The 10,857-nt window shown below is 40.5% G+C and overlaps 1 protein-coding gene across 2 annotated transcripts; it reads right to left on the reverse strand.

Annotated features, from left to right (window-relative positions):
* Positions 1 to 7: 7 nt before the first annotated feature.
* On the reverse strand, positions 8 to 9,558 carry LOC134820726 (uncharacterized). Of its 2 annotated transcripts, none has more exons than XM_063831302.1 (12): positions 9,488 to 9,558; positions 9,140 to 9,313; positions 8,832 to 8,964; positions 8,529 to 8,629; positions 6,502 to 6,635; positions 6,045 to 6,119; positions 3,579 to 3,719; positions 3,207 to 3,369; positions 2,585 to 2,683; positions 1,332 to 1,440; positions 808 to 967; positions 8 to 518 (listed from the first exon to the last, which is right to left on the reverse strand). In XM_063831302.1, exons 1-12 carry the CDS (start codon positions 9,540 to 9,542, stop codon positions 384 to 386), a joined length of 1,479 nt encoding a protein of 492 aa, XP_063687372.1. In that variant the 5' UTR covers positions 9,543 to 9,558; the 3' UTR covers positions 8 to 383. The 2 variants fall into 2 exon arrangements, with proteins under 2 accessions (XP_063687372.1, XP_063687371.1); XM_063831301.1 differs by having other exon boundaries at positions 2,585 to 2,698.
* Positions 9,559 to 10,857: the final 1,299 nt, after the last annotated feature.

Below are 10,857 nucleotides of genomic sequence, written 5' to 3' on the forward strand. Positions count from 1 at the left end.
GCGTATATAGATCTTGTCCAATAATAAAATAACACTAGCTTGAGATAATCGCACTATTTAGTGTAGTTGTTGTGTTCGATCGACTGTCTGGCTCTGTAAGTCGCGCAGTACTTAACATGGTGGTGACGCTTTCTCAATCGCTTTTAACACCATCAGCTAATTTTAACATCATCAGCAAATTTTAACACCATCAGCATAATTAAACACTCTTCAGTCAATACTATTACTCTAGTTCAGCTGATGTCTACATACAGTGCAATCTTTCAGCAATCTCTATATCTGATAATTTCCATCTGACATGACAGGAATACTATCTATTTGTGACATGACCTTATATGGTAGTGTTACCATAGTTACACTACCATATAATGTTACATGTGGAGCTATCTATTTGACATCTTCTTCAGCACGTCCGATACTATCTTCTTCTTGTACATCTCCCAGTGTCTCCGCCTCAAGAACCTCTCAAAAGCCTCCTCCACCGTCAGGGTACTTCCCAGCTCTATTGCTGCCATGTCCTGAAAGTGAAAGTGAAAGTGAAACTAGACAAATTGTTAAAGTGAACAAGGTAAATTCATAAAGTGAGACTAGTCATTTTGTTGGTGATTGTGTTTGTTTTCAGAGTCAAGCTAAATAAACTGTATCAGAAAGATACCAGGCATCATGTTCTGGATTTGAGGAAGTTACACTTAAATCAGACATATTCTCAAATTAGAAAAAAAGTAAACCTAACTCAAACTAACTTTAACAGTAACTCTAACAGTAACTCTAACTCTAACTCTAACTCTAACTCTAACTCTAACTAACCTCCAGAACGGAGAGCATGTTGAACCTCTGGAAGAGAATTTTAGGTAACAATAAACATTCCACTTTCTTCTCCGCTCCAACGTTACACTTGTTTTGAGCGATAAAGTCTGACACACTGAAGTACTCCTTAGGTCCGATCCTACGCAGAATTAGGTGATATCTGAAACACATTGTTTCAGAAGGTAAAATTCTGAGTAACAGTAACGTAAGCTTAACAGAAACCTAAATAATAGTAACCAAGGTAACAGTAAGCAAGGTAACAGTAACCAAGGTAACAGTAACCAAGGTAACAGTAACCAAGGTAACAGCAACCGAAGTAACAGTAACCTAGGTAACAGTAACCTAAGTAACAGTAACCTAAGTAACAGTAACCTATGTGACAGTAACCGAAGTAACAGTAACCTAGGTAACAGTAACCTAGGTAACAGTAACCTAAGTAACAGTAACCTAAGTAACAGTAACCTAAGTAACAGTAACAGTAACATAAGTAACAGTACTCCAAGTCCTAACAATAAAGCACTAACTGTCTGGATGTGACTGATTTGACGTCATTACGGAAGTAGTCTCTGTATCTTGACACGGCCTCCTCCTCTAACTGTGCTGTAGCGTAGGGCCTGTCTCCATCTGAGTTTCCTGAGTGGTTACTGTGGTAACTAGTTGGTTACTGTGGTAACCAGATGGGTAGTTCGAGCGGATACCGCTGCCGGTAGAGTACTGGTCGGGCGCCACAGGGAAGTTGATTGATCTCCAAAGAAAGATAATATGATCTCCATTACATTTAACGGGTGATACTCGTAAAATATTTGTTTCAAGTATAAAAATAACAGGACCGTCGACGAGTCCAACTCGGCGCGCGTCCTGGTAGGTTATAAACCTACAACAACACATGACCACTTCATAGTCAGGATAGTGCAGCTATAACCTTGTAACACGTTCGTTTCAAGTGATAGTGATACTGATATGACCACTTAATCTTATTCAATACCGAAATAAAAATGATGCTTGGGAGTGGATCTCATTCATGTTTCCTATGTAAATCATTTCAAGACGGCATAAAATCATAGTATGCCTGATCCTCTGAATACACCTACAACGAGAAGATCCCTAAACCCTACACGACCATGCCTTAGAACAACGTAAAGATTACCCACTCAAGGACTGCTGCAAAGGGGTCGTTCACAATTCACATATTATATAATCAGGCGAGGGGGGTTTCCAAATGATTACGCTAGTCATGTTATTTTGACACAATAGCTATGTGTAAAAACGTTTACGGAGGGGGGGGGTACAAATTGTCCAAAAAATGATTACGTAATATCACTCAATATGTGAACGACCCCGAACAAAACACGATTCAAGTCCACCTTCGGCTGCATGCCGGCGCCTTTGCCCTTTCCGGCAGCGGTATCCAGCACCCTACCGGCGCTCTACCGGCAGCGGTATCCAGCACCATACCGGCACTCTACCGGCGATCTACCAGCAGCGGTATCCGCTCGAACTACCCTACTCCTAGTGGTAGGTCTAATACTCATAATATCATTTTTCAGCTGTGGTTTCGTTTTTTTTTGTATTATTTCAGAATGCAGAGAATCTCTGTTGAAGTAATGTTGAAGTAATGTTGAAATAATGTTGAAGTAATGTTGAAGTAATGTTGAAGTAATGTTGAAGTAATGTTGAAGTAATGTTGAAGTAATGTTGAAGTAATGTTGAAGTAATGTTGAAGTAATGTTGTCAGGATAATATATGCTTTTCTCCACCCTCTAAAGGAAGTACCCACTTGAACAGCTGGAGGAGGAGGATTTAGTTGGGGTACTCATTATTCTGGAGCTGCAGGAGTGCCCTTGTGTCTGGGCGAAGATCCTTTTATCAGAGGAGACTGGGGGTAGTTTGTCTGGGATTAAGTCTGATGGTTAGTTTTACTAGTTTTACTAACAAGTCTAATGGTTAGAGCACTCTTACTAGTTTTACTTAAACAGTTAAACATGGCTGTTCATTTAGAGGTATCAAAATTCATATATATATCATAGTCACACTTGATATTATGAAGTTATTGAAGCTATTTCAGCTGTTCGGAATTTTAAAATCATTATTCAAACCCAACAAGACTTATAATCATTTTTTGTTAATTTAGATTCCAATACCCATAAACTGTTAAAATGTAATTCAGATTCGGTGGTACGGCTCCAGAATCCAAATTTGTTAACAAACTGGAGCCACGCAACCGGGCCTATACCTTCACCGAACTTGCATCAGATAAGCTGCTACAAATATAACACGTGACCAGCTAAATATAACGCGTGACCAGCTTAACATAACCCGTGACCAGGTTAATATAACACGTGACTAGCTTAACATAACACGTGACCAGCTAAATATTACACGTGACTAGCTTAACTCACTGTATCGCTGAATATCTGGTCTGGTAGAGGAGGGCAGGTCTAAAAAGAATCTTTTATCTTTCAACTTGTAGTAGTCAAGAGATACAGGGGTCTCGACCACACATTCGCCGGAGATTACTATCACTATATGGTCAACTGTCTCCTCTCCCACTTTTATTATCATCTAGGGTAGGTTAATGGTTATAGTTAGTTGTTAGCATCTGGCCGGGTGGCTGTGGGTTTTTATTTATAACAGGGATTAAGTTTTGAACTCAGTCCATTCTGACCCAAATGAGAACCACTCGACGAAAGAATTAAAGTTACAAAACTGATTAATACGAGGTTAGATAAGGTTAAAACGAGGTTAGATAAGGTTAAAACCGGTCCCCTTACCTCGGCAGGTTTGTAGTCCTTGATAACAGCATTGTCTACGAACTTCTTCAGTATATCCTCCGGCAGAGCATGAAAAGAGGGGTGGGTTCTCAAGAAACTCTGCTTTCTCGCTATTTCTTGTAGTTTAGATGCTCTCAGAACCTGGGCAGACTCAGGTGAGTTTTTTGTCTTCTCGCTGGGCTCAGACGGCTCCCGTTTTTCTGCCCACTTTTGCACGTGCACTTTCCCTGTTAAAGACTGGTTTTCCACGTGCAAAATACCAGCAGAGGGCTGATGAGCCTTGTGACCAAGTCGTATCATGGTTTAATCCCAGGAGACGAAGTGAGACGAAAAGAAAAAGAAGTGGTGGAGTTGTGGCATAGCATCGTACATTAACACTACTTACAATAAAACAATACAGCTCATAACAATGAGATGGTGAACATGACTATTACAGACGAGCGAGGAAATCAACCGAGCACAAATCATACATTTAACTTTATGAAGGAGCACAAAATTAAACTTTTGTTCGTTATATACTTGGAGCTTCCTAAGCGTGGGCCAGATTTTCTGTTTCTTCTTTTCTCCGTCGTTCAGCTTGGTCTTGAACTCGTTGTACTGAACTGACATCTTAGCTGACATCTGATAGCTGTTGTCTGTACCATCAGGGGACTCTGTTGTCAAGGCGTGTGCCACTACATTGAACATAGCGTACAACTAAACTTCTTCAGTTTGTAAGGCTGCAATGCATGTTAAAACGCTTTATATCTCACGGGTTTTAAAATAGTCATCTTATAAGTGAGTACTGTTTAAACGGATCGGTTTCAGAAAGGGAAGGAGTGGTGAAGATGTTGATGAAGGAGCGGTGAAGCCCGCGGAGAATTACAAAGTCGCGTTCCTCCGTGCAGAACTCTTCAACTGGCACGAGTTCTTAAACAAGCAGTGATTTGTTAATGTGAGATTGGAAAGAGCAGTCAAGCATGACCTTGCTGTCAGCGATTAGGGAATAATAGCTGCTGCATGTCCAGCACGGACCCATCATAACGGAGTCTTTAGCACGCCATTATCCTTACTATATCCGCATAATATGAGCATAATGTGATCTTCATGAGCTGGTTCGGAGAGGAGGGAGGGGAGGAGGGAGAGGGCTGTGGTTCTCCTCTCTCAATGGAGATTCAGTTAGTCTGGTCAGCGTGAGACTAGATATGGTCTCATCTCAAATTAGCTGTGACAATGACACGGTGAATATAGCGTTAACAGCAAGTATACTGATAGACCAGCTATCAATTATCATATCACTCCGTGGTCTGGTTGCACTTAACCTGCGTGTTAATACGTGAAGTATGGTTTATACGGTGCTCTTTTAACATTTTAAAAGTAATCTCAGGATGGTTGTGATTGATTGGCAACATCTAGTGGACTCTAACGTGTACCCAAACTTGATGATATCGGTTTTGTGCCGGTGAAGTCATAGATTTATTGAGATATCACCGTGGTGATAGGATTCAATTATACCTCTAGAATGCTGTTTTGCGTGGGTAGAATTTCTAAGCTCCAAACGATGGTGATTTTCAGGAGACTGAATGCTTGATAATAAGTACTGATTATTATAGTCGTTCATTAACCACATTAGAATTAAAATATCTTCGGTTTAAGCACAGGTGTTATGCACGATGGGAATTCATTTTTAAATATAATAATAATACATTTTTTGTGATCAAGCTAACAAATTTTCTAATTGAAAACCAAGTAGATTCGAGTAACAATTCACAAATGTAACAAATGGGTGATTGGGTGTACTGCTGAGGTTGTCACGTGCCGAGACTAATCGTTGATAATATTATCAGGAAGTAAGCGCCCCACTCACTTACTTATTTAACCTCTGCGATATTTCGTGTGACTTAAATGCTAAGCTAAAACGTTGACTCAGTGCCTTCCAAAACCTGTATTATACTGAACTGTTCCTCTAAAACATGACCCAACAAATACTCACTCTGATTTGTTATTAGTCATTTTAATGTTTAGAGCCGTGCTGTTAACCTGATCTTTGGGAAGTATCAATTTCAAGTATATTTTAAGAAGCTGTGAAGTAGCTGTGAACATGTAGGTACCATTTGTAGATCACGTGATTTTAGGATTATCATTTGCAATTCAGAACACTACAATTACAAGATTTACAACACATGGAGTTTAAAGAATAACCCCTCATCTGGCAATTCTTTTGATCAATAATAATTAATTAATCCGCAAAATGTTTCAATTTTATAAGTCAGCTGAACTAGCACGTGTCGTTTGACGGCTCTCTATTGAATTACATGCCAGTAAAATCTGAGTTAATTTCATCAACCCCGTCATTAATCAATAACAGATTCAATACAGTTATTTACTAATAAACCGGACCAAGCTGCACATAAACAGTTAATTAATTAAGTTTAACTCATTGTTATGCTAAACACATTAACTAATTAATTCTAATTAAGATCTCACCTCGTGAAACTGGTCCCTGTCTATCCTCAATAGCTCGGTAGGCTCCTTTGTAATAATACTAGCAGTTCGGGGCCCCTGCAAAGAAGCCAAACAATCAAAACAATCTGCTACTTGATCAGCCATCAGAACAAATCATACGATAAGAGGGGACAAACTTAGCGGGGTCAAATTTAGAAAGCAACGAGGATAAAATATTCCCGACAATTTCTTCTGTATATCGCTTTAGATTAGCCTGTTAAATCTTCAAATTTGTTTCCCCGGCAACCAGAATATAAAACATATATACTCTAGACTTTTCCTGTATAATATCTAAATATGAGCTGGTGACGGCGGGTGTATGATATCAATACTCTGTCGCATTCCTTGTTTACTGCAAGTAACCCTCTCCGGTATACTAGCTTCCTAGTACTAGTGGGGGACATGTCACCTGCCCCCGGGATACACGTCATGTAAGTACCTTGTTGACGAGAGCAACTTCTCCAAATCCCTGCCCACTTTTAAGAATGTTGAGGTATTTAGGAGCGCCTCCCTCCTCTATCATCACATCCACTGTACCACTCACGATCAGATAGTAGGACTCTCCCGCGTCACCTGAAATATTACAACTCGTATTTAACAGGGCTGCTGTGAGGGGAGCTGTAAGGGGGAGCTGTGAGGGGGAGCTGCGAGGGGGAGCTGTGAGGGGGAGCTGTGAGGGGGAGCTGTGAGGGGGAGCTGTGAGGGGGAGCTGTGAGGGGGAGCTGTGAGGGGGAGCTGTGAGGGGGAGCTGTAAGGGGGAGCTGTGAGAGGGAGCTGTGAGGGGGAGCTGTGAGGGGGAGCTGTGAGGGGGAGCTGTGAGGGGGTGCTGTGAGGGGGTGCTGTGAGGGGGAGCTGTGAGGGGGAGCTGTGAGGGGAAGCTGTGAGGGGGAGCTGTGAGGGGGAGCTGTGAGGGGGAGCTGAGAGGGGGAGCTGTGAGGGGGAGCTGTGAGGGGGAGCTGTGAGGGGGAGCTGTGAGGGGGAGCTAGGAGGGGGAGCTGTGAGGGGGAGCTGTGAGGGGGAGCTGTGAGGGGGAGCTGTGAGGGGGAGCTGTGAGGGGGAGCTGTGAGGGGGAGCTGTGAGGGGGAGCTAGGAGGGGGAGCTGTGAGGGGGAGCTGTGAGGGGGAGCTGTGAGGGGGAGCTGTGAGGGGGAGCTGTGAGGGGGAGCTGTGAGGTGGAGCTGTGAGGGGGAGCTGTGAGGGGGAGCTGCGAGGGAGCTAGGTGAGGGGGTGTTGCGGTGCACTTTGTGATGACGAAATACTCTAATTGAACCATATCATGATTTGTCCAGACTACATTAGATCCATTATACGTTAATTATCGGTGGTCTGACTTTGTTCAGTCGGCCAGAGCAAGATAAGGTTTTTCTCATTAATACTTTATGTTGCGTCACAAGACGTTATCTTTATTCGATTATATTTAAAACATTTGTAACTGTATGAATACATAATTATTAATTTATCACATAATATTGTGGTAGACATATTGAACTCATTCCAAATTTCATTTCCACGGATTGAGAAACGGCTTCTTTGAAATTGAAACATGTAAATTTTCCAGAAAGTTAAGCATTTCAATTTTATAGTTTTATAGATTCACCGAAATTTATAATTCTCTGATGACATTCTTTTCTCTCTGACAGACAAATCTAAGTATAATAGCGATCGAAACGTCTCAAATAGTTTACAGAATTAGAAGGGGGAGGGGCAGAATAGTGAAACCTCACGCAGCACAGCCAGTATACTGTTGTACGGCTTCGCATGCCCCCCCCCCCCCACCCCTTCCAGCGTCCCCCCTAAGAGGGACATCGATGAAATGAGGATTCGAGCAGGGTTCGAGCAGGGTTTGACAAGAAAACTGCCCGTTTAACTACATACAATACTGATCGTCACGTGCCAGTTTTGTACCATCAGACGGAATCACCTGGTTTCATTTGTATATAACAATATGTGAAAAACAGGGTACTTTTTAAAGCGATTTCTTCGTTGAACATTATACAGGATGAAATCGTTCTCAGGTTTAGGAGAAACGAAAAGAATTTGCTGCTTATATGTCTATCAAACCAGATTGTAACATGAAAAGATTTAATTTTACAGCAAAGAGTCGAAACCAACTGACTCACTTATCAAAGTGAACTAATATCTACCAAAGATAAATCACGAATAGATAGAATTGGAAATCTTATGTTGATAATTTTTATGACTACATATTTTTCTTGAATCGCAGAATTTTACTGAAGACATTAAACGGTCATTGAATGTTCAAAATGGGTTTAAATATCATTAATAGTTTTTTGTATCCTCGTTGACAGTGGTTAGGTGTGAAATTAATGAATCATAATTTTTGTTTCCGATTACTGTTTACAGATTTCCCTAATTTAAACTTATTATATTATCCATTTTGAATCCTACGTAGTCCTTGTAATAACTTATTGTAAAGAAACTTGTTATAAATAAGCTTGTAAAGTACCTTGTTTGACAATGAACCGTCCCTTGTCCAGACATTCGTACTCTACAATGTTCGGTAACTGACTCCTAACTTTACCATTCAGGGTTTCACAACACTTCAACCTGGAGATGTGTAAATAGTGAAAGTTCTAAAACATTTGTAAAAAGGTCCGGTATTTAATAATTCCGAAGCATAAAATCTGGGACTTAGTTCGAGTTATTTAAACCAGTAATACCAAAAGATAAGCTCCGGACGAGGAAAAAAACTTGTTAGTGTGTGTGTGTGAAAGGATGACTACAGAACTGTATTTCCGGGCAGACAAACCTATTAATATATGGTCGGATGAGGTCGAGCATCTCGGTAGTCCTCTTGCCTGGTTGCACAGTGAGGGCTAGTCTTATCATCCTAGTTGGTCTTCTGTCAGATAGTCCTCTCTCTGTCAGGGCACGTTCTCTGTCTGGTCGAGGTGACCATTATTAGGTTAGTGCAATTATAATTTAGAACGTGTTAGAGATCTCTGTTATAAGATTAAGCTATTTAGACTGAGTTATACAAATGAGAAACCAACCCATACTTCAATTACTCACTACATAGACCCGAATCTTTAAAATACTATTAATCAATTTGCTTACCAGGATCGTCTAGAATACTAATTCTCCTCCCCCCTCGTTTCTTAGTCAGATTTCTCCGGAACTCCTCCGACTTTAGCTCCCACCTAACCAACAATAACACTTTCCTCATGATGCTTCTGAAGCGGAACCGGCCTGTCTGTTTTGTAAGACTGCCTCGCCTTCCCTCGTTCCCTTCTGCAATATTTAGCGATTTAGCAGTTGAAAAAGATTGTTTCAGTATTTTATCCCTTTATGTTTGAATCTCTCTAAATATGTTCCAGCTGTTTGAATCTCTTCGTGTTTGAATCTCCCTGTGTTTGATCCTTCTAGGTATTAATATTATCCCCCCCCCCCGGCCCCTCTGCTTACCATCAGTGTCACTCTCGTGTTGATCTCCTCGCACACTGAGAGCTTGGGCAGCCATGAAGAAGTCTCCAAACGTGTTCAAACCCATATTGTCAGCTTTAAACTTGACAACAATCAAATTATCGATAATCGGAAAATGACAGGAGAACTTTGGGCACAAACCTTTCAAGCCGCCTTATATTTCGGCTTTTCTGCTATGAATTTAGTATTAAATTCCAAAGGAATTTGAATTTATTCTAAAGATGGTTGGTACGAATTTCAAAATAAGCGAAAAGTTTGAAGCTTTTAAAAAGAGAAAGACTAGAACACGTTTGGTGAAGTGGATACCAAGCACAAAATGAGTATAAGTAGAGATTACTGGGCGGCGCTCAGCCTGTCAGTGTCATTCCGCCGAATCTATATTCGTTTAACTTTATGAACATAATAGCCTGGGGTCCCAAGGTTAAAGTAGAGAATATGCTTTTAAAATCTAAATAAATGAAAAGATCCAGAGCTGCTAAATAATACAAACAAAAACTGTTATCTGTATCAAGTGGGAGATTCATAAAATAAATAATCTGACAAATTTATCCTGGCAAACTTAAATTTACAATGTACAAAATTACCAAAGTATAATATTAAATCAGGGGTACCGAAACAATTCAGGGAATACTAGAGGTGGCGAGCTAAAATATTTCCGGACACTTGCTGACTTGCCCTGAACAACGTTGCTGAACAACATTGCTGAATAACATTACATCACCATATACAGAACAACATGACAGAACAATATTAGTGAAAAACATTACAGCTCCTACTTTTCGTCTCGAAATTGGATAAAAAGGCCGTGAAGCATAATAAAAAGTTGAAGTGAAAACACGTGTATAACGATCAGAACAGTTAACAATGTAAAGTTGATAACCATTAGGAAACAGTTAAACAATTAAAAGCCACTTGTTAGCTACTTAAAGGTATCCGCGGCAAACAGCAAATCTATTATAAAATTAGATGACTAGCGAGTATAGATATCCATGTATATCTAGCTAGTATATAACGAGTATATCTACCTTATCGGACGTTATTTGACCGGATATTGCATGAAAGGACATAATATTGAAGTTTTAACGGGCGTTGAAATGAACTCTAGGGCCTCTAGCGTCCAATTAATGTCCGTTCATAATTTGAATAAAATAAAGTCCGATAAGGTATATCTACCGGGTATAGACGCCGTTTATCGTCTTCTAAGAAATGAACTGCTTCGCATGTTTTATAACGATTTCTGATCATGAGTCCAATGTAGACTAGACGACCCAGTTTCCAGGGAGATTTAAACAGATATACAACCCAGTTCCTTAGGATATACACGAATACACTTTCCAGAGAAATATGTACTG

Source organism: Bolinopsis microptera, chromosome 9 (assembly GCF_026151205.1).
Source record: "Bolinopsis microptera isolate Bmic1 chromosome 9, MBARI_Bmic_1.0, whole genome shotgun sequence".
NCBI lineage: Eukaryota > Metazoa > Ctenophora > Tentaculata > Lobata > Bolinopsidae > Bolinopsis > Bolinopsis microptera.

Bases quoted from the DNA above. Each gene is read 5' to 3' on its own strand.
- LOC134820726 (XM_063831301.1), bottom strand. From the start codon at position 9,542: ATGGCTGCCCAAGCTCTCAGTGTGCGAGGAGATCAACACGAGAGTGAC. The intron at 9,314-9,487 runs GTAAGCAGAGGG...TAAATATTGCAG, and splicing joins ACACGAGAGTGACACTGATG to AAGGGAACGAGGGAAGGCGA. The intron at 8,630-8,831 runs GTTTGTCTGCCC...ACACATCTCCAG, and splicing joins ATCCGACCATATATTAATAG to GTTGAAGTGTTGTGAAACCC.